Source organism: Macrobrachium rosenbergii, chromosome 51, assembly GCF_040412425.1.
Source record: "Macrobrachium rosenbergii isolate ZJJX-2024 chromosome 51, ASM4041242v1, whole genome shotgun sequence".
In the NCBI taxonomy this organism is placed as follows: Eukaryota; Metazoa; Arthropoda; class Malacostraca; order Decapoda; family Palaemonidae; genus Macrobrachium; species Macrobrachium rosenbergii.
Window position 1 is genome coordinate 38,652,383 of NC_089791.1, and position 25,000 is coordinate 38,677,382.

The 25,000-nt window shown below is 36.7% G+C and overlaps 1 protein-coding gene across 2 annotated transcripts in view; it reads left to right on the top strand.

Annotated features, from left to right (window-relative positions):
• LOC136833325 (protein sax-3-like) overlaps window positions 1–25,000 on the top strand; it is a 123,609-nt gene that overhangs the window by 65,476 nt on the left and 33,133 nt on the right. For both annotated transcript variants that reach the window (XM_067095321.1, XM_067095323.1), the window contains exons 2-12: window positions 5,872–5,986; window positions 8,742–8,929; window positions 11,373–11,529; window positions 11,959–12,089; window positions 12,573–12,839; window positions 13,136–13,648; window positions 13,963–14,187; window positions 14,316–14,623; window positions 21,769–21,880; window positions 22,548–22,721; window positions 24,070–24,185. In XM_067095321.1, coding sequence (XP_066951422.1) covers window positions 5,872–5,986; window positions 8,742–8,929; window positions 11,373–11,529; window positions 11,959–12,089; window positions 12,573–12,839; window positions 13,136–13,648; window positions 13,963–14,187; window positions 14,316–14,623; window positions 21,769–21,880; window positions 22,548–22,721; window positions 24,070–24,185 — 2,306 coding nt within the window. The remainder of the gene's footprint in view (window positions 1–5,871; window positions 5,987–8,741; window positions 8,930–11,372; window positions 11,530–11,958; window positions 12,090–12,572; window positions 12,840–13,135; window positions 13,649–13,962; window positions 14,188–14,315; window positions 14,624–21,768; window positions 21,881–22,547; window positions 22,722–24,069; window positions 24,186–25,000) is intronic.

Below are 25,000 nucleotides of genomic sequence, written 5' to 3' on the forward strand. Positions count from 1 at the left end.
TTTGTAAATTCCGGGAGTAGACGGTGCGTATGAATGGAAAAACTACGAAAATAAGCAAAAATTCTGCTAGATCACATTAGTCTGTATGAGTGTCTGAATACAAGATCCTTGGAAAATGTAAGAAATTGTTTTATATCCCACTAGACTGTTTGTGTGGCAACGCAAGAACCTCTGGTTACGAACAAAATGTGAGGAATTCTGACAGATCCCATCTCTGACAAATCTGTCCGGATGTGTCAACTGTGTCAGGACGCAATACAAGGTCAGCCGAGGCGGACAGATGTCACGGTGATCGCTCAGGTCTTTCTCCAGTCTTATGTTTTATGCGATAGCTAAGAAAACCATTTACAGAAATGAGTCAGTCCAGAAACGTTATTAAATTGGCAAAAGGAACAGTGAAATGGACTAATCGCGTTCGTACTATCTTCCGTTTATTGCGTTACTTTCCATGTCATTCACCTACTTATGGTTTTCTGGTGTTTATTGTTTTTTTTTTTCCAGGTCGTTCTGGAACGAATTTCATCCGGATTTTTCTCACATTCAAATTCACACAGGAAGGTCACATGGCAAATTATTTTATCTGTGGTACTAATAGATTTATCCATTTAAGTTCTGGGCCTTTTTCAACTTAAACATGTAAACATAATTTTCATGAAAACTGAAGTTTTTTCTGACAGTAAAGTAACTAACCAAAGGGAGAAGCCACATATGACTCACAACTGTATTTTTCATAACTTTTCTGAATTGTCACTTTCACTTATATCTATTGTGCTTTAATTGACAAATACACCTCAATGGCCCCTTTTTACATTCCATCTTTATCTACAGTTTTTCCACGATATCAACATTAACCCACAGGGGGATTAGCATTATTATGATTTTTGTTTTTCTCAAAAGGTACCCAAGTACACTCTAATACATAGAATGAGTCTCTCTCTCTCTCTCTCTCTCTCTCTCTCTCCTGCTTCAAAAACATAAATGGGGAATTATTACAAAGTGGCACAGAGAGAGAGAGAGAGAGAGAGAGAGAGAGAGAGAGAGAGAGAGACAGAGACTGTGCGGTGTAATATCCGTTCATTTTATACCAGCCAGAGAGATCTTCGTCAAGTGACAACATTCAATTGAACGAGACAGTTTCATCTTGCTTCGATTGCAATTTAATCCCCCGGGAAGTGGGTGCGCAGAGGACGAAGACCTATTGTTGTTACCGTGTTCCCAAATATCGTTTACTTCACGTTCAAAAGCAGCTGCCTTCTCATGACCAACCCGGATATTTAGTCTCAAAAGCTGAAGCACAATCAAGAAAGCATTTTTTTTTTTTTTTTCCGAGGACACTGTCTTCGTCGCTTTAAATTTCTCTCTTTTAAGTCTTTCTGTTGTAAACGATTTACGAAGTGGCAAATCGGGTACGCAATAGCCATCCGGTGACCTCTTTCAAGTAGAAATGCGTAAATGATCATTTCCCGCTTTGCGTATAATCTGACCGCGTCACATAAAGGGGAGTTTGTGGGCGAACTTTGCTGAAAAACTACGCCAAACCGGGAATCGGGTTTTAGGCTGGGTAGGGGGACGGGCGTAAAAAGAGTTGTTCCATCCCCTGTTTCGGACGTTTTTTACCCCAAAAGTTGGCTACTTCAGCCAAGTTCGGAATAATAACATTTTGCTCTCTTTTGAGAAAGATATCGACGAAAGAATCAAAGCGAAGGCAGTGGAGGCTGGAGTTACGGCCTCAGATTTTTGTTATAAAAGGAAAAACTGTCAGGGCGAACCAACCCAATCACGCCACGGCTACAGAAAGAAAGTTGGCGAACATAAATGGATAGATAAAATAATAAATGCAATTTCCAACCATACGCCTCTCATACCTTCTATTTTAAGCAAATGTTTTGGGATGAGGATGCTAGTCCCACGCCCTATCTCACAGATATTCAAAGAGCTTGTGCCTGATATTTTGGGAGGTCACAAATTCATTTATTGACCAGAATCTGCGCTGATTAATTTTACGGAAAGAACGACTAACTTCGTAAGTCCTTGCAAGCTTCCATCTCACACTTTAATTACAGTGCTTAAGCAAACAGAATAATTTCGGTGAGTGCCAGATTCTGGAGCTGATGGAACTGAAAATTTATCGGAACGGATAAATCGAGGATTTAGGTAATTACGTGCTTCTCAGAGCATAACAGCTCTTAATTGCTAACATGTTTTTTTTTTTTTGCAAAGTTTCCCAATTTATAATATTCATCGAAACACATCCGAATACCAATGAAAATAATTTCCATGTGAAATCAGAACAAATTCAGGCAATTTCCTAATAATTGGGATAAAATAAATTTCAAAATTAATAAAGACCGATACTTACTGATAACTCAAATAAGGCAGATTTACCAGGAATCTAAATGTGATCACAACTTCTTGGAAAACTGAAACAACATATCTGATGAGGGGTCAGACAAACAAGACGTAACAACAACACGAAAAATTATAAAACCAAAAAAGAGGTCATATGAGATTAAGTTTTCTGGCTGAAAAGCTGAATCCAAAATTTTCTCCATTGACACGTGATAAAATAATATAAAAAAAAAGTACCTCTAAAAAAATAAAAGTATAAAACAGGTATCACCCGTCAATTAGGAGTAATAAATAAAATATCCACCGATAGAAAAAGCTAAGCTGAAAGGGAGTACAAGGCAAGAAGGAAAAAAAAAGAAATACAGAAGAAGAAGAAGAAGAAGAAGAAGAAGAAGAAGAAGAAGAAGAAGAAGAAGAAGAAGAAGGAAAGAATCGGAGGAAGCAATTGCCAGATGACAATATCCCAAGACCTATGAAGATGAAGTTAGGGGGTCCGATATTCCCCAGCACCAGATAGTCAACGGTGCAGAAAATTAAGGTGTCCCGCCTCCCTGCTTTACGTAATGGCTTTAAGAAAGGACGAGTCTGTGGAGAGGAGCAAGTTCCTCCCCCTCCATGTCGTACCTCCACCCCCCACCCCCACCCCCCGTCGTTCTTACCAACCGCCCACCACCCACCCACCCACCCACGCCCCGTCTTTCTTTAATGCATGAGGCACAAAGTGAATGGAAAGCGGTGTTCATGTCTTGCCTTGAAATGGTCTGTTATTATTGTTTTTTCTTCTTTCCATTTGTGTGCCATCTCTGTCACGCTCTGCCAAGGACCCAAGACATTATACGTGTGTGTGTGTGTGTGTGTGTGTGTGGGATATATATATATATATATATATATATATATATATATATATATATATATATATATATATATATATATATATATATATATATATATACTGTACATATATATATAGTATGTATACACATATATATTTTATATGTAGATATATGTATATAATTTATATACATACATATATATATATATATATATATATATATATATATATATATATAGATATATATAATATATATATATATATATATATATATATATATATATTAAAATGTGGCCCACTGACTCGTATTTGCAAGGTCCGTGGTACGATCCTGTCCTTCCGCCCGTGAAGAGGGGCTCAAACCTTTAGCCGCCACCCAGTCTAAATACATGGAATACCCAGTCTAAATACATGGAATAGTCTTACAATGAAAAGTACATATGTGGGCATGTTTTGTGTATTTATTGACGTATAATATAATATACAAAAAGTAGAATAAGCATACACGCATATATAATTCAGACAAGATTATTTTTAATACAACAAACATGCACTTGAGATATAGATATATATATATATATATATATATATATATATATATATATATATATATATATATATATATATATATATATGTATTTATGGATATACATATACAGATATATATATATATATATATATATATATATATATATATATATATATATATATATATATATATATATGTGTGTGTGTATGTATATACACACACACAAATCCTTCATACAAGAATCGACGGATTGCACGAGAACCTATATCTCCTAACAGCCTAACGCCGAGCAAGTGTATTCTGTATATGACGTAAATTTCCCATCTTGTTAGGGGTCGACGAATGAAAAATGACCCACTCTGCATAATGTTAGGCCTAAAGGTTTATAATGCCATAAAATAGGGCTGTGATACACCGTCATAAAACAGAAAATTAAGGAAATGCTGCTTCTCAGGCTACTATGATACATGTCAAACAACCTCAACCATAATAGTAACAACAATACTATTTGTAGTAGTAGTAGTAGAAGAAGAAGAATTACTACCAAAACAAGCAGCGATAAATAGTGGTAGATGGCTTAGTAATAATAAAATTAATCGAATCGTAACAACAGAATTCAATAAATTCCAAAATGATAGTTATAGTTATGGTAGTAATATCAGATAAACGCCATCAGCAACTGAAACATTAACCGATAATAATAATAATAATAATAATAATAATAATAATAATAATAATAATAATAATAATAATAATATAATAATAATAATAGCACTAGCTGTAATCGAAAACAATTTCATTCACGCAAACATTCACGCGTGTATATAAACAAGCAATGTTTCTTTGTAACGTACAGAAGCTTTCATAAGAACGGATTTATCTGCCTAATATCAACAGGCCCGGCCCAGTGTTTATTTGTTGTTGCGAATAATCATAACAATAAAGAAGCCGCCAGCAACGCTGCCATTCTTCACGACAATGTTAATAATGGAAATGGCAAATGTTAAGAGCAACGTCATTAAGATGTTCACGATGACGTTTAGTGTTGTAATTTGTGCTTGCCCCCAGTAATGATTATAACCTTTTATTGGGATACTGATTCAATGGAAAATTATATACGATTATACAAATAGCACTAGGCAGGAAAAATTCATAAAACTAAATAGTTTCATAAATATCTAAATATTTATAACTATAAAATAATAATACATTATCCTGAAACTATACAAGGTGCCTATTTTAACGTGTACATTATACCACAACAGTAAGAAAAACAGCTTCCTTTGATAAAGCAAACTTAGTCATAAACCAAGTGGGATTACCAACATTTATCTTTAACAACGAGCAAGTAATGGTATTTCATGTTTCTAGTTCTATCCAGCATTTCTTGAAAGCATAACATGCAATTATTTTTTTCTAGAAATAAAACCAAATCAGAAAACGTATTTAAACCTGTTTCATCGTCTAAGAAAAACATTTCCAATGACAAGGAAGAGGTTGACGCTGAATTGTGAAAGCATCAACAAAATTGCCCCAAAACCCCACGAGCATCCAATTCGTAGTTATGGCAGTACATGCAACTATGTACTGAAAGTCAGTCGCCGTCTACCCTGCACAGAAAATCTAAAGAGAAGGAGGATGAAAAAAAAAAGGCACCGGGGGGATTCCGTTATCAAAACCTTTAGAAAGGTCAACAAAAGAGAACATTTTAACTTTTGCCCCATCTATTTCAGCTGAGATGAAACCTATATGAGTACCTGGGAAGCTCTGAATGGACTGATCTAGCCTGAGCTTTACACCATAAATATTGACACGGAGTTCCCTCTATTGTACCACCTCATTGACCACTGTATGTACTTGTACGTGTGTGTGTGTACGCTTCGTCACTCGCAGACTAAAGATATGTGAGGGAGGCTTATCAAAAGGTTGCAGTTCCTATATCTCTAGAGCCTCGGCAGTTGCGTATTTCTTGTTATTCTTTCGCTCAGAGGCTTATCTTTAAAGGAGTCTCTCAGTAGAAGTACTCGTATGTCTGAATGGGTGAGGTCGACATATTTTTTCCATGCTCTGGAAGACATTTTCTATTGTTAATATTGGTTTTCCAGTCTTTTTTTTTTTATCTAATGCCATTCTTTTTATTCTCTTCACTCTGGTATAAAAGATGGTTCGCCAAGGATCGTGGAGCATCCAACGTCTTTAGTCGTTGCTCGAGGCGATCCAGCGACGCTGAACTGCGCTGCGCAAGGGAATCCTCATCCGAAAATAACCTGGTTCAGGTATGTTAATCATCATATTCTTTTGATTGATTTTAATTCTTTACAAACAATGAAACACGAATTTTTAAAAACTATCAGACTCATCGTTTATAATCATTTTCAACGAAATTGTATATAAGTGTAGAGAAATTTCATAATTATGACACTACAAATAATACATTGAAATTCGCTAAAGATTATACACTGCACAAGCAATGAAACACAAAATTTCTAAATAATTAAAATAGACACCGACAATAATTTTCAACTTATATGCAAATATCGCATACAGCTCTAGAAACTGTATATAAATGTAGAGAAATTTCAAAATAATGACACTTAGCAAATCATACATTGAAAGTCACTAAAATCTGTATACTGTATAACAGACAATAATTACTGTCATTCATTTCCAAAAGAACCGCTGCATCCTTTTCCTTTTAGTAAACAAAATATCCTCTTTTAAGTTCAGAATTTCTTGCTTGACCAAGGAAAACGACGAATAAAGAAAGAATTAAATTATCTTTACCTTTAGTATCAGTCCACTCGTGTATCTTGTCCCAGGTTATACTTTTAGCCGGGACAGATATGGCTCATCGGATTCACTGTCATCTCTAGTTGCATTTCCTTAACTATCAATAATCGTTCACTGTTGAGCTCAATAATTAACGTGTTCATGTTGGATTTTTGTACCTATATGCTAAAGTAGGGATTTAGGAAATTTCTCATAATTCATTTTTTGTGGATTTTTCATACTGTGTGCATGTGTGTGCATGTGCGTGTGTGTGCGCCTGTGGGTGAGGTATTAGTTTTTGTAGCCGTACAAATGCTAAACGCAGCTGCATATTTGATCATTCGAGAAATTTCACACTTAAAAGAACTGTTATGTCTCAACAATCTCCATCCATATTAGACAGAGAATTTCCTTCAAAAAAAAAATTATATACTCTAAGTCAAAAGCAGTCCTTTCAATCCAGACGAAAAAAGGTGGCGATAAAAGTCCAAAGAAAATTCCATATAATTCACATAACGGCAATTTCAGTACTTAGCAACTGCATCGTAAGGTAGAAACTGTATACAAAAAAGCGGAAAAAATGAAAGATAACCTTTTTATGATGTTTGAAGAAACAAAACGTTTAGGTGGTATAATGGAGGCGACAAATGTGAGAGGGAACATTCAGGAAGAAATATGCGAAGTCAGGGAACAAGTCTACACTGTCATCTTTGTCTGTTTGTGTGTTTGGCTATCTGCTAGTTTGCACGTTAGAAGGATTATGTAAAAAAAAGTATATGTAGGTTTTGACGAATTTTTTTCCAAATGTGACCTCGTTAATGGTCACAAGTGATTGTATTTGGAAGAGACAGTAAGGTAACTTTTGGAGAGAACTGGCATTTGGAAGGGTGGACTGGCCACATACAACCTTTTACATAATCCTACTAACAAGCAGACAAACTAACAGATAGCTAAACAAAAAACTAAAAACTACATTGCTAAATAAGTTTCCGCACGGATGTCTTCTGTGATTCTGATTATCAAAGAAATAAACCTAATCTTAACAGTACTGAGAAGCATATTACCTGTAAATAATTAGATAGATTCTGACATTCAATCACGAACATTAGGGATATTTCGTACACACGTAAACACCAAAACACACAGAAGTACATAAAGCCTTGCTCATGTGGACATCCCCTATGCAATGGTTAATACGAAAATTGGTACCTTAGGAAGTCGTCGTATCCTATACATTTGATCCTTTAATATCCCGTTATGTACTCAGCTATTGCCTTCTACTGCTTTTATTTCTAAACGCCCAAATCTAAACATATTTTTTGACAAGCCATAATTTCCAGCTGAAGTACATTGCATACCATAGATCTTGCTATAATAGCCAAGGGTATTAGTCGCAAAAACTTCTAATAAAGTTAACGTTGCTTTATAATTTATTCGACATGCTATGGATGGATTTGGCACAAATATACGAACCGTTTGTATGTATGGAATTTGCGGTCTGCCTTATCATAGGATTTATGCCTCACCGTAATCCAACATGCAATCTTATTCAGAACATTAAAATAACCATCACGTTAGAGTGATACTTAGAGTTAGGGAGGTTCCAGACAGGAGGACGTTAAATATATTTCGGAATATAAAGTATAAATTATACCAATACGCTTATCTTAGGTAAGGTTCTTGATAACAGAATTTTACTATCAAGTACTATGCTTCCGCTTACACATTTAAAAGGCGAAACAAACTCTTTTCCAGGAAAAAAAATATATAAAGTTTGATTCTTATGCGAAACCATGAAGTTGGAGATTTACTTTGGTGTGCAATAATAACAAAGAGAAGTATAGTTGCAAAGATTATTTTCCAGAACATGGTCGCTTTCATTTTAAAAGGCGGCGGAAAGAAAAAGTTTCAAATTTTTACAAACCTTTGCTGCTATTACACTATTTCCTGGCAAAACACCCACCTAATGCTGCTTTCTTTCTAAATGGGGGAAGTATTACGCTCATAAAATGGTAAAGTTAAACCACACATTCTTGTTACGTGGCGGAGGTTATGATAACACGCTCTAAAACCTGGAATTGACACTTACACAGGGAGGCAGAGAAGTGTGATAAAAGAAAAAACTTTAGAACAGGGTAATCAGAACTTTGTTTTAAAATACCATTCCCAAATAACAAAAAAAAAAAAAAACAAGATATCCTTCTAACGTTTCATGTTTTTTTTTATTTATAAATCTTATTTTTTTTTTACTTTTTTGAGCAGAGACGGGGTCAAAGTGACGACATCTGAGCAGGACCCTCACTCCCACCGCGTGCTGTTTTCGTCGGGCTCTCTCTTCTTCCTGGCCATCAAGCAGGGCAAGAAAGAGACCGACGCAGGAGTCTACACCTGCCTGGCTACCAACGACAACGGCACAGCCAGGTCGAAGAATGCCACCCTCACCATAGCAGGTATGGTTTTCTGCCTTGACTACTTTTCAGTCTGCAAGGTTTATATATATATATATATATATATATATATATATATATATATATATATATATATATATATATATATATATATATATGTGTGTGTGTGTGTGTGTGTGTGTAAATATATATATATATATATATATATATATATATATATATATATATATATATATATATATATATATGGATGTATATGTATATATACATAATACATTTATATATGTATGTATATATACAAATACATATATATGCATATGTATATATTTACAGTATATATGTACATGTAAATATACATACATACATATATATATATATATATATATTATATATGTATGTATGTATGTATGTATGTATGTATGTATGTATGTATGTATGTATATTTACAAGTGTGTGTGTGTGTGTGTGTGTCTATCTGAATGTCTCTCAAACGCACATATGATATAAGACGACTGTGAAACCTGTGTTTGTTTCTTCAGGGTGAGTCCTGCTTTTAAAACTTATATATCAGCGAACTAAGAATCTTTTTGTTGTGGACAAGGAATAAAATGCTGCCAAAAGACTGTTCCGAATAAGAGCTCATCTAATATATTTGATAGGCAGTCTTCATAATGCTTCACTGAATTATGAATTTCAACATGTTTAATTTCGATGTTACTAAACTACTAACTGAACATGAGTATTCAGTCATTGTAACAGCAATTAAAATATATAGTGGGCGTTCCTGCTTGTATCTATAGTCCCTGGCATTAATAATTCATGGTCATAAAATGACCAAATATGAATTAACAACATCATGAATTGAAAATATGCCCCCCCAAGTATTTCGACAAACAATGGGAAAAAATGGCCCTCGCATATCTGACTAACCATCGTGATCAGTTACTCGCTGTGTTTGGATAACAACTCAAACAAAGCACACGCAGCCCTAAGAGAGAGAGAGAGAGAGAGAGAGAGAGAGAGAGAGAGAGAGAGAGAGAGAGAGAGAGAGGTATTAAGGCCATAGACCAGAGAGGAATTAGTTCTGTTGTTTTTATGAATTTTTATTTTTATTTGTGTCTGCACAGCCACCAGTTCCCTTACCAACATCACGCACCTGTCCCCCCACCTGCCCCCTCGTGACTATTTTCAGAGCATCCACTATTTCGCCAAAAGCGATGGTGGGGTTTCTGACCCATGAACTAATGGTGGCGTATTGATTTTTATTCTTTAAAGGTAATGACTTTTCTCTCCATACAATACATTCGTTTAAATTCCGTCTGTTTGTTGACACCCGCGAGAGAATTTTATGACGACGAATTTGTACATTTGACTTTGTCTTTTCTTTTTAGGTTTATTCTGGATCACAGACGCACTTCCTACTTTTCCTCAGTGACCATATTTATTACATGTTTAACGATGACTGAGGTACAATATGAAATTATTTCTCTATTCACCTCCTAGCCATCTTCAGTCTTTCGAATTCAGTTTCAGGATTTCTAAAACCTCTCAGTCGGTTTCCACTAGGTCCGTGCTATATAAAAACATACAAAAGCATGTAATTCTTCATCAAACTGTTATACAGCAATTCTTTACAAAATATTCAATGAAGATCATTTCTACAGAAACCTACCTTTCTTCGGCAAAACATGAACAAAGCCTGCTTTGGCAAACCCTCTTTTAGGGACGAAGTAAAATCATCCGGTTCACTTTATAAAATGAAACAGTATTGCTCAGCTGTTAAACATTTTAATTGCCATAAGGGCATATATTCTTGACAATATGTTGCCCGAATGAACTAGCTAAAATCATTGGAAAATTAATATTATTTCAGTTTCATGACTTCCATATAGTACTTCCCTAACTTCCAAAGCAATAATCCGTAAATATGAAATAACAGTTAACTCATGAGTAAAAGATTTCTTGATGGGTTGGAGTTGTTATTTAATCACATTTTTTTGAAAAACTGTTTAAATCACCGATCACTGAAATTATTTAATTCGTTCTTTCTCGTTTATCATAGGAAAATTTAAAAAAATTAATCGCCGATTACTGAAATTATTTAGTTCATTCTTTCTCGTTTATCATAGGAAATTAAAAAAATAGTATATTTAACCTTATTTAAACAAAACTTTTTTTAATCACCGATTACTTAGATTATTTAATTCGTTCTTTCTCGTTTATCATAGGAGATTAAAAAATAGTATAATTAATCTTATTTAAAAAAAATTTAATCACCGATTACTTAAATTATTTAATACGTTCTTTCTCGTTTATCATAGGAGATTAAAAAATAGCATAATTAATCTTATTTGAAAAAATTTTAATCACCGATTACTGAAATTATTCAATACGTTCTTTCTCGTTTATCATAGGAAATAAGAAAACAGTATTCCTCGTCCGCACCTGACACTAATCTGTCTCAAATCGACTTCTTCTTCCTCAGTCCTTCGGGAGGAGTTCCGGGTGCTGCCTATGAGCGTGTCGGCAGCATCTGGGGAGAGAGCGGAGATCCTGTGCGTCCCTCCAAAAGGTCATCCCACCCCGGAACTGACCTGGTCCAGGAATGGTCATGAGATTGACCTGAAGGAGGAGCCCCACAGGTAAGGAAAAGTTTTTTTTTTATGATTTCCTGCGGTTTGCATTCATTTATCCTACTCGGATATATAATAATAATGTAGTGTATATGCCAGGTAATCATTTCCGTCAAGGAAGATTTACACGAAGAAAAGAAAGGACTGCAACAACGTAGATTTTTTAGTATCATTTGTAATAAAATTTATAGGTGATGGAACACCTGCAATATCCTGAAATATCTGTACAAATACTAGTATTGCTTCCTCTATTTTTCTAATACATAAGAAAACAGAAAAACAATTCAACCACTGCCATGTATACATAGCAGTAAGAAATCTGTTGTCGCCAATTACTGTCATTTGTTTGCGATCAACTTCACTACATTTCACCTAAAATTTATTTCTGTTTCAATCAACTTCAGCACCGGTACATTTAAAATCTTTTCTCTTCGTTAGGGTCCAGGTGCTTGAATCAGGCACCCTAGTAATCAAAGAGGTGTTGCAAACTGACGAAGGGGAATATGTTTGTCATGCCACCAACCCCGCCGGCAGGAGAAGTTCCCCTCCCGCTATTCTCAATGTGATAGGTATGTCACTCGGAGTCTGTGTCTTTCGATGGGACACTTTCATTTATTGGAAACTACATTTTTTCGTTTTTGGTTGAAAGTTCTTTTCTCTTACGGCATTTTTTTTTTCTGTTGAATTTTTTTTTTCAATGTGAAATTATTTGAATCTTATAGGTGCCAATCACTGTCTCTCATAATAAATGTAATGTATATAAATATAAACTTATTATATATATAAATATATTTATAAAATATGTATATATAAGTATATATATAAATATATTTAGAAATATATATATATATATATATATATATATATATATATATATAAGTATATATATAAATATATTTAGAAATATATATATATATGTATATATATATATATATATATATGTGTCTGCATATATATATGTTCGTGTAAGTATTTATCACTGTACATATAAAAAGCTTCTACTAGTCGGAACTGAGGACTTCTTTAAAAACTTTTATCACTTCTATTTTTAGTTTCTCCCTTCTGGGTAAAGGCCCCCAGAGATGTCATCGGAGTGGCAGGCGGAGAGACGGAGATAAGCTGTCGAGCAGGGGGGGATCCGCCCCCTGTCGTGACATGGCGTCGCGTGGGGGGCCACATTTCCGTCGGCCGCATGCGTATAGTTCGAGACAGAGGCCTCCTCGTTTCTCACCTGCGGCCGTCCGATTCCGGCACCTACGTCTGCAATGCCGCCAACAGAGCAGCTTCCATCAGTGCCAATGCTTCTCTCACTGTCTATAGTGAGTGTTGATGGATGAATTCTTATCAAAGGGTGTTTTTAAATGTGCCTTATTAGAGATACACTAAAAAAAAAAAAGTTAGGTGCCTATCTATTTATCTATCTAGATTAAGCCAGCCTTTTGCTAGCGCGGGCTCTTGCTCTTCAGCAGCACGCACCTAGGTTTTTAAATAAAAATAAACAAGAACAATGCTATAACTTTTTCTCGAAAAACTAAGCGAAAGCAGAACTTTCTCTAGAACAGTTTCACCTTTTACATCTGAACCACAAAGTAAGGTGTCTGTCTCCTCGCCACAGGTGCGCCCCTCGTTCAGGAGATACAAGGAGACGTGGAGGTGGAGGAGGGAGCGCCCCTGCAGCTCTCCTGCGCCGTGCAGGGATTCCCGGTGCCTCTGGTATACTGGTCGCGAGAGGGCTCTCAAAACCTCCTCCCCGCCACCCGCGAGTTCATAGAGCTCTCCTCGGCGGGGCAGACCGATGAGGAAGAGGGCCTCATGGGCGTCAAGATCATCCTCGCCGTACCCAAAGTGACCAAGCACCACTCGGGGCGTTATATCTGCGGTGGGGTCAACAGCGCAGGCGGGGTCATGACCCCCGTGCTGGTCAGGATTCGCTCGCATAACCTGTTACCTCCCCCTATCATTTCTGTGCCTCCGGCCAATCAGACCCTCCCACTCGGAGGCCAAGCTGATTTGACTTGCCGGGTATGGGGGTCACCAGCTCCCACTGTGACCTGGCGTCACAGAGGTCGGCTGGTGACCTCTACCACAAGAAGACATTTGCTGCCTGATAATACGCTTAGCATACATGGTGAGTAGAAAGATTTTTCAGGTTTGATGAATCAAAATTCTAGTTTTGCGATGCACTCCGCGACTGGTGTTCCTTTTATCATATTGCTGAAAATATCAAAATTATATTCCAATCATGGCAAAAATAATCCACCTGTAACCAAAGCTATTCAAAGCTGAAATCATATAACTGAAAAACCAAAAGTAAGTACTTAAAAATGCACTCATTTCCATTTCTAAAGTAAGTTTTCGAAATATCGATTATATTGTTATCAAAAACTTGAAAAGATCAAAAGAAATAGTCCTTCTTAAGCCATTCCCTTGACTTTATTCCAGAGCTTGTGACAGAAGACGGGGGAGAATATGCGTGTCTAGCGTCATCTACAAGGGGAGTGACGGAGGCCAGAGCGTATTTGAACATATCGTCCCCAAATGATCCGGCCGTAGTATTTCACGAGGCGCCGGACGCCGACTCCGCCCCGGGGCCTCCTCCTACACCAAACGTTATAGGCACTAATGCAACGGCTGCTCTGCTGGAGTGGGATGCCCCAGCAAAGCAAGGTACGAGTTAATGAAAGCAAAAGTTTCTTTCTTCCTAAAGACTAATAATTTCATATTAAATCATAATACATCATTCCACAAGAAATTAAGAAAGCTACCATAATTTCTTGATTTCTTCATTCCCTTAGGGGCTTCTCCAGTGCATGGATACGTCGTGGAATACTACAGTAATCTGGACTCAGCCTGGAAAATGGGTACACCTTACACAACCTACACGACGTTCACCTTAACGCCTGTTAACCCGTCTCTCACCTACGGAGTGACGGTGCGCGCCAAGAACAACCACGGGGTCTCTGAGCCCTCCGGAATCGCAGAGGTCGGGGGAGACGGAGGCAAAGAAGGCGTTGGGATAGAAGACTCGGAGCTGAAGAACGCCAGAGTTGTCCTTCAGGAGGCTGTATTGACCGGGCCGGCTTCTGCTAAGATTCTATGGCAGGTAATTCAGACCGAGTAACACACTTCCGTTAAATCGATTAATGCATGATTTTTGTGCCCTAGAATTAAATTAAGTTGAAATCTCACTCCATGACTTCTTGGAAAACTTACCATACAACAGGGCAGATGCTTGACAATTCCGTGGCAATAAAACACGTATATTTACACAACTTTACATTCAAATGTATTGCAAAAGAGAGAAACAGGTTTGACCGATAAAGAAAATCTGTTTTATGCCCAAGTCTAATTCACAATGTCGAATTGGGTGGAAAACAAGCAAGGGATGTAGACATCAGCATCGATCTTCTGGCCATAATTAAGACTAATCCATCCATAATACGTGCTATTTGAAGTTGTAATAAGAAAAGAATTATGGAAGTAAGGGAACAGTGTACATTAGGAGCGAGGTAAGTCATTTTAAAGCGCTCTCAGTCACCGTGACAGTGGCAATTCTCTCTTTTATTAACACAGACGCCAAAATTGAAAGTCGTTCCCAGTGAGGAAATATTATGGTCTCTTCATGACGCTGCATGACAAATGGCCTCTGTTGGTAGTTTGATTTCCAAGTGGACTTTCTGGAATGAATGTTGGTGCAAGAGAAAATTGCAGGAAAGACTGTTTTCTTTCGTGCATTGTGGGTTTTTGCATGTGCCCGTGGAAGATATATTATGAGATCATCAAGAGATTTTAATCTGTTATGCAATGCCAGCTACTGAAGGAGAGAGAAAACGTACCCAAAAACAAATCCCAGTTAAAGAAAATAAAACGACAGATTCCGCAGTCATAAAATACAATAACAAGCGACAGGATTTATAGCATTTCTGTATAAACAACAGGTTTTGTTAACCCCTAAGAGATATGAATAAGAAAACGCTTTACATAAATAGCCGTTTGAGAATAAGGAGAGTGGGGAAGGTAACGAGATTCTACCGTAGCTATCGATAAAAATATTGAAAACACGTTTATTCTTTTTTTTTTTTCTTGCTCCAAAAAGTGATGAAATCGGACTTCGATGAGAATGTGTTTGGATATTTCATTTTCCTCTCTTTACCTTTGGTACGCCCGTTCTAATTCAGGAATGGAAAGTACTTCCCCAAGATGATGAACGAAAACTTGAAGTAAAGTTCGCGGGATGAGACCCATATGGGAGGTACATACGATTTTGCAATCTAGAACGATTGAATTTTATGATTTTTACACACGACATTCATATTCAATGTACTCTATTTTTTGCAAGGTCATAATCCACAGTGAATGATATATTAGCTTTTTTACATTCAGTACTTACGTTCAGTATGCTACATTTTATAAGGTCGTCACCCACAAAGAAATAAAATTTGCATGTTTTCTACAGTACTGATTTCTCTGCTGCATACTGTATTTTATGAGGTCGCAATCTACGAAGAGCAAACTTTACACGTTTTCTGTGTAAGCTCGTTTCACCGTGCTTTCTTTTTTTCTTAAGGTCTAAACATGTCAAAACACAACGGAAATGTATCAAGGGATTCTGTAAAATGAAAGAAAAATGACAATTTCAGGGTTGACACTAAAGACATTATTTTCTTCTTCTTCTTCTTCTTCTTCTTCTTCTTCTTCTTCTTCTTCTTCTTCTCTCTGGTAATGGAATTTCGATTGAGTCGAGACAAAGCAGATTACTCACCCTCGCGAAAACAGTTTGTCTCCTCTTCTCCCTCAAAACTTTACTTGGGTTATCGATTACACGTGCTCACCGCTCTCGCAATGCCGGTGTTGTTTGTGTACATGGGAATTCATTGTTTCTTTTTTTCTAGTGAGGATACGAATGCGGTAAATATGACAGGGGGTTAGTTTATTTATTGGTTTTTGCTTTGGTATTCCATTCAGCATTTTCTTTTTTTTTTTTTTGCATTACAAACTTCGGAGATTTGTGTGCGTGAGAACTTTTTTTTTTTTGTTATATGACCTGGAAATACTTTAGAACTTATATAATCAGTAAGAAGACTGTACTATCTGGCGTCAGATAAATACAGGTCTTAGAATGTGCAGGAGTTTTAGCTGTGCTGTCTCTTATAATATTTATCACTATTTAAAAACACTTGTAACTTATTATTTGAACCTATCAGGAGGGTGACTGCAAATTACAGTGAATTCCCTTTTCGCATTTCCCATCATTTAAAGGATCCGTACCCCATCGTGTGAGGCAATGATCAGCTGCGGACGCGAGGCCAAACAATCGAAGGCCGGAAAGAATGTCATAAGAGAGGCGCTGTAGCAGAATGGCGCCATTCCGGCCCCTTCCTAAGCGATCAGAGAAGGCAGGGTGCCATTTCGCACCCCGTTAATGGGATGCAAATGCACGGGTCGTGAAGGAATTCGCTTTCTTTTCCCGTTTTCAAACGGAGCGCCATCAGCTGCAGCTGGGCCTAAATTTAAAGGAAATGGTAAGGGCAAATAACCCCCTTAACTGACGCTTTCCTGCGCTGCATTTTAACGATAACTGACATTATAGATGTGCGTTCTCTCCAGGAAGTGTGGAAGGGCAGAGAGTGAGAAAAAAGAGAACGCCTTAACTATTGCTCCCTCAGACAATAAAGTATTGCCGGAACTTGAATTTTTTCCCTCTGCCTTATTTTTCGCCAACCCAGGTACAGCACGTTATTCCCCTCCACGTCCCCGGGGACTACAAGACCGGAGGGGCGAACGGTCTGCCACTTTACACGCGACTTTTGGCATTAGTGACAACCAGTGGGAAGGAGAATTTACAGAGGGAACTGCTTAGCTGTGCTCTGTTCCACGAGTTAATGGGATTTGGAGTCGATTTATGGCGCGTAATATATTTTCAGTTCCAATAGCTATTTTGGATGATTGTTTAGGGCCTTCTCTCTCTCTCTCTCTCTCTCTCTCTCTCTCTCTCTCTCTCTCTCTCTCTCTCTCTACGAGGAGTATGGATATAATGAATAGGAGCTCCGGAAAAACAGTTACCACCTGATTCATGGATTCCGGGAGAGGACGGGTGCCACAGATCTTTAGGGCCAGGGGCATCACGGGAGGATTAGGGCGGAATTGATTACAGAACCATATTACTCGGCTAACGTTTAAATCTGTCCAGGTTGGAAATCTTCTCCTTAACTCCGCTATTTATGACCTCGGAGATATTGCTGTAGCCTGTATTTAAGGCTTGATTCAAGGTCATACTTGCGTTAAATGCTCTTCTTAAATCGTGGCTTCTTCATATGACTACACTCGATGTTTATTTTCGAACTTTGCTTCTATGCATCATTCAATCTTATAATAGCATTTTATGTCTGGTGATTGTGTGTATTCTCAGATATAATGCTTTATAATCTCTACGTAATATAAATATAATTTTCTCTAATATGCCTCACACCTCATCAAGATTTTTACTCATTTATCTCTCTCTCTCTCTCTCTCTCTCTCTCTCTCTCTCTCTCTCTCTCTCTCTCTCTCTCCTACTTTTCTATATATGTTTAATCTAAATAATCAGATCTATTCTTAGTTTTAAGGCTTCTAATACACTGTTTCTCTTTTTCCTCTTACTATCATCAACATTTCATGTTTACTGAAAAATAGTTTGTCATTAACTACTTAGAACACAAAAGAGAGAGAGAGAGAGAGAGAGAGAGAGAGAGAGAAGAGAGAGAGATCAACGCCCCTGTGTTCCCTGGCATCCCACAGCCATAGGAGCACATCGCGTGAGATATCCAAGGATGGCGCCGAGGACGTAATCCATTTGGATTACCCGGCGCTGTGTTGCAAACCCATTTAGATGATATGCTCCTTGTTACAATAAAGTGCGCCTTGATACATGCGCTTTTGCTTAAGTTATTCATTACGCACTTATGTCTTACTAATAAAACTTACGCATATTACGACGCACTGGGTGCATACCAAATGCACTGTTTCGCAAAGGGGGTGTTGGTGGTTGGGGGGAGGGCTGAAGAAGGGGAACAAGGTACAATTAATGCCTCCATTTGGTTTGCTTGTTTCATATTTCGTTACGTTTATTATCTGTCACTGTATATGATGATAATGGTGGTGGCTATGATGATGATGATGATAATGAGATGATTATGAAGATGGTGCTTATAACTACTAATCCAATACCGAGGTGATTTTACCGTCTTTATGTTAACCGCAGTTTAACGAGTACCTATTTATATTATTTTTGTTTAAATTGCTGTTTATAATCTAAATCAATATTGATTTCAAACTGACATGAAACTTTCAAAAGTTTTACCATTTCTAAAACCAGAAAGCTCTAGAAAGTAAGAGGAAGAACTGTAAAAAAAAAACATTATATGTATATATCAGGATATCATTAAGCCTAAAGAATTGTTTAACATCCGTGGAAATGCGTGTGTGCGAGTTTATAAGGGAAATGACGCCCAGCCGCGACAACAATAAAAGTCCTCTCCCTAAGAAAAAAAAAAATCACAAAGAAAAATTCACTCTCACCCTTGTCTGGGTGAGGGGGTTGAACCTAAGGGAGAGGTAATATCAGAACGACAAGACGAACGGTCTTCTTTGTCTGTTATGAGAGAGAGAGAGAGAGAGAGAGAGAGAGAGAGAGAGAGAGAGAGTCCTTTACAAATTCCTTCAAGGAGAGAGTGCGTCCTTTACAAATTCCCTCGAGATAACATATCAGAGAAGAATCAAGAGCGGAATACTTTACAAATATATGTTTTAAAAGCATCCCAGGACATATAACAAATGAAATTAGAGCACCTAAAGCGAATAGAATATATTTGCGGATACGCTTGGTACCTTTTTATGTTTCTTACACCTCAGCAAAAGCATATGGACCGAGTAAGGACACACAGGATGATTTAGTCTTACATGGATAAAACTCCAGGCATACTGCGCTAGTCGTGTGCTGACTCAAGGCTCTATATCAACGAGGAACATGACTTTAATCTAGCCGTAGGAGAAGCATATGGTGGCTCTACAATATTAACTCAACCCAAAAAAATAATATTCTGACTAAAATTCTTAGGAATCAAATACTGTGTGGCTACAGCCGGTAGTGTGACATATCCTGCAGTCTTAACCCACGAAAAAAATTAACTGATATTGTGAAGATGATTAAATATCGTTCTAATAATTTGAAAATAAAAAGACTGATATGTATTTTTAAGCTTGTTGTATAAATTATTTCTCAATACGATACAAGAAACACCTCTGAAGTTGTAGGCGCTTTAATGGAGAAATCCCAATACGAATGCTCTTAATATTTTTTTGCAGTTTTATTGGATTTGAAATCCCTGTCAACTTCATTCCAGGATTTCTGTCACTTTCTGTTGGCAACAGCCTAGACTCTAGAGCATTATTTCTAGGCTGTTGAAATTTGTGAAGCCTGACGCTTCCTAATAATCTAGACACTTTCATTCCACTTTAGACGCTAGCAGCTAACATTCCAAATTCCATAAAACTATACCAAAAAGGCTAAATAGCTGAGATATTGTTGAGCATCCCATTTTTACTCATAGTAGTTGCACTGTATAGCAGGGTCGGCCACTCGAGTCAACTTTCTCCATCTATTTTTATTTCCTTGCATCTTCTTCCCCTAGTCCATCCACATGCATATATATATATATATATATATATATATATATATATATATATATATATATATATATATATATATATATATATATATATATAGTTACAATGTAAAGTTTTCAATTTGACTGAAACCGCGCCATCTCGAAGATTCTTTCAATTGTAGAAACCAAAAGAACTGTATACTCTTAAATGTTTGCCAGCAATTTTCCTTTGCCGCCTCACGAGCTGCCCATGGGAAATGTGATCTACACTACCAATCTGAAAGACTCATACTTAAGTGGTAACAAGTGACGATTCGCGAATCGGAAAGGGGAAAGCGAAATAGAATCCTCAAGCGCATTCCCATGCTATGAAGAAGCATTAGATATTGAACGTTAGAGAGAGGGGTCCTAAAAACATAAGAAAGACGAAGAGGGGGATCAGGAAAGAAAGGTGGGAGAGGGAAGGGTGATAATGATAACCAGACGCCACCTACTGGGGAAAAAGCAAAGGCAGTCAGCCGTCAGTATTAAAATGCGACTTGTCCAATCTGGGAGGCGGGGAACAGAGACCGAGAGACAAATGGCACACTTATGTGAGCGTCTCACAAGAACAGCGAGGAGATAATTGTACACGGATATAAGGGTGATATAGAGCACGCCGGGCTGATTTATATGCATATATATTTCTTCTGGCTCTCCGCTAGGCGGCCCCTTTACTGGCATCGCTGGGCCGCCCCGCTGAGGCTTAGAGCCCCTTGTTATTATCGCCTCTTGAACCTTTGCTTTAAAGGCATGTTTCCTTGCACCCACCCCCTCAGCCCGGCTGCCACCCAATACCCCGCCCCCACCCACCTCCATCCTCTGGGCTCTCTTCTCTCACTCGACCTGTAGTTTGTTGTTAACGAAGATTAAGTTTAATCACTAAGAGTGATGTGAAGGAGTTTATTAGTTTCCCGCAGTTTATTGTGTCTGAGTTGAGATGGATCAGCAGATCGTGCCTTGCACTTATCAAAACCGACAAGAAGAATAACGCTGATTTATTAATGGAGATGTCATCTTACTTTCTGTTAAGCTCGTTTTCTTTGAAACTAATTGTCCAGGTAATAAGACAATTTAATAAAAATAAATTCTTACACATCACACACTAGAAATCAATTGTATCATACCATACTCTTAAAATACGTATACATACTTATATATACACATATACATATATATATATATAAATTATATACATATATATTTATGTACATATACGTATGCATATGCGTGCGTCCGTTTATTGGTATTTCTGGGTTTCTTTATCTAGGTGTCCTTGTTAGTGAATTCCGCATAAACCTTATTTACCTTTTTACATTTAGTGACTATTTCACCCTACCAATCACCTTTCTCAGCAACCTTCACCCTGGCAGTATGAACTAACTTTGGCACGAAACAATCCACTTTCCTCGCGCGTTCTCACAGAACAGTTGTGCTAAATCATTCAAAATCAGAATCGAGATTGGCAACCCGAGTCATTCTCATTTTACCAAGTTTGAAGACCAAACTATCGCAATGGCATTTCCATTCGTTAAATAATACTGCTACGTATCTCGTTTCAAAGATGACTGAAGAAGTCAGCTCCGTGGAAGGATTCTACATCCGCCTCCATCACATGTCAAGAGACGAATACCTCAGCGATGCCCCTGCATACAACGGTCGACCGCACGTCAAAGGTGAGTTTCCCCTCTTTCAAAACCTTCGTTTTCTTTATTTGGAACCATCACTGATAACTTATTTGAGTTTCCCCTCTTTCATGTAGTTCAAAACCTTCGTTTTCTTTATTTGGAAGCATCACTGATACTCCTTATTTTTGTTTATCAGACACGGAAAAAATTTACATCCATTGATGTCTTCACTGTTCTATCAAGAAAAGGTCTAGTTCTTTTTCGTAACAAACAGCATTGCTGCAAACTTATTTGCTATACTACGATAGTAATATATATAACTTGATACATATATGGTTCTATGGTGCATGTGTGTACACTTATGTAGATTACTTTCATGATAAAGTAATCAATTTAGATGCATATTATTATTCTCTTCCTAAGTTTAATCTGCTCACATAATTGGAAAAACAACAAATAAAAGTCAGTTTAACACTAAATATTTCGACTACTGAAGCACTAAATTTTAAAAAAAGCGTTCTGGTTTATTCCTTCCAGTAACTTCAATGTCACCCCAAACCCATGACACAAAACACACACATTTATATATATATATATATATATATATATATATATATATATATATATATATATATCTTCTATATATATATATATACATTATATATATATTGGTATATATATAGTATACACATATTGCAATGCTTTCAATAAACAGGCTCCGTAGGGAACTTCACAGTGGTGACGGTGGTGAACGCTGGCGGGGGAGCCTCATCCTACGTCCTTCACGGCCTCTACCACTTCCGTTCGTATACAGTTTTTCTCGTCCCTTTCTACAAGACCTATGAAGGAGCTCCTTCGAATAGCAGGACTTTTCTCACATCCGAAGCTGGTAAGGTTAAGAATCTAAAATCTCTCTCTCTCTCTCTCTCTCTCTCTCTCTCTCTCTCTCTCTCTCTCTCTCTCTCTCTCTCTCTAAATGTGCCTAAGATTTTTTCAAGATCAAATATATATATATATATATATATATATATTATATATATATATATATATATATATATATATATATATATATATATATATATATTTAAATAAAACTCAGACTCTTAGTTTTTCTCAAAAATAATTATTGAAAAATTTATGGATATTATCAATTTCCTTTCTTTACAAAGAGTATTTAAAAATATATACATATATATATACACACTATATATATACACTATATATATATCATTGAATAAAATTCACAGTCTTAGTTTTTTCAAAAAGTAATTATCGAAAAATTTATGAATATAATAAATGTCCTTTCTATACAAAGAATATGGATATATTCAATTTCCTTTCTTTACAAATTAATTGTTTTAATATCTGAGCAATACATACGATGAAACAGTAAACGAAATGCTTTCTTTATGGATTTTAGTGGCCAAACTATACTAAAAAAAATTGAGAGGTAATAACAAAGAAAAAATATAAAAACAAACATAAATTTTTCAAAATGATTAGCATCCCATCGTCACTATCGTTAACACAACCAGATTTTAACCATAATCATACGTGAACATAGAAACGACCGCGATAAGCGGCATTCTCGTAGCTTTAAATCATAAAACACCACTGACAAATGTCATGGAATATGACTCTCTGACTCACGAAAAGTATCTTGCCCGATAGAAAAAAAAAGAAAGAAAACTTTTAAAGGTTACATCTCCAACGATGCATAAAATATTCGTGTTATTTTCACCACCTGAAGGTTATGTGGGTATTCGCAGATAGAGCTAATTCTTCGTTCAAGTAATCAGGTTCTTTTATAAGAACCATATCAATTTTGTTCAAGACTTCTACGAACGTCGTAAAACCTTCCACTGGGCTCTGAAATATGTTAGATTCTATCCCTTTCAGACGAAATATTTTGTGGACATATGCTCAAAATATGTTGCATAAGTTCACTCTCTCTAAATAATTCAAATTTCATTCAAAAGACAAATATAATGTAATCTCTTTAAAAATATGCTGAATCTACTGGAAACAGATATTCGTGTCGGTCTGTACATTTAACAGCTGCAATTTTACATTGCTAATCTAGTAGGAGGTTAGAGAGTTTTCAAAGTCAATGAATTCTCATCAAAGCCGTTATCGCAACTAACACCTTTTTCAAGTAAACCCCTCAAAAAAATTACATACATCTAAAACTGAAGGCATTTACTGATTCTTTTCGTCTCTTCCCCACGCCCTTCCAGTACCTTCGGCGCCTCCGCAGGATGTCCGCATGCAGCTCACGAACGTCACCACGGCATCTGTGTTTTGGTATCCCCCTCCGCCTCTGCACCGAAACGGCCATATCACTTCGTACCAGGTAAGTAATGCAGCAGACATCTCCAGGCAGCTGCATAAGCCAGCATACAGGTGTCTGTCGGCGGGCCACGACAACGGGAATAGCTCCTGCGTCCCTGAGGTCGGTCGCCTTGAAATTCTCGAAAATGATTTAGTTGCGCATGTCACGAAATAAAAGTGATCGCAAGGTGCTACTCGTAATACGAAGGAACGTGCAATACAGAAAATGGGAAAAAATACTGTAGAATAAAAATCTTCACCATGTAATCTTAAAGATAATTATTATACAAGGTAATGAGGAAACTAACAAAAAGTTTCAATGATTTAAAGGGATATAAGCTACATATCCAAAAATAAAATACTATAGAGTAGTGAAAATTTAAAAAAAAGGAAAATACTGAGACAGAATCAGTACGCTATTAAATACTAATCATAACACAGAGAAATACAAAATAAATGTAATCTTTTGAACTAATCAAAGAATGAACAAGGACGATTATATTCTATATCAAAATAAGTAAGAGAAGACAAAATTCTTTTATAAAATCCCAGTATTAAGAAACTTTGTAATACTAGTTACCGCCAGAACTTTAAGCTCTGGCATTTTTGCTCTTATAGAGAGAGAGAGAGTGAGAGAGAGAGAGAGAGAGGAAAAAACCTTGAATTGGATACTATAAGTAGCAGAGTTCCAGGGTAAGTATATAAATTATTATAAGGCCTCGCGTTTGTCGGAATTGTTAGTCAGCTACCAGGAAAATAATCCTTTAGGAGCTAGTGCGAATAAAAACAATTATCTCTATATCAGTATATAATTAAAAAATAATGTCATATTGACAT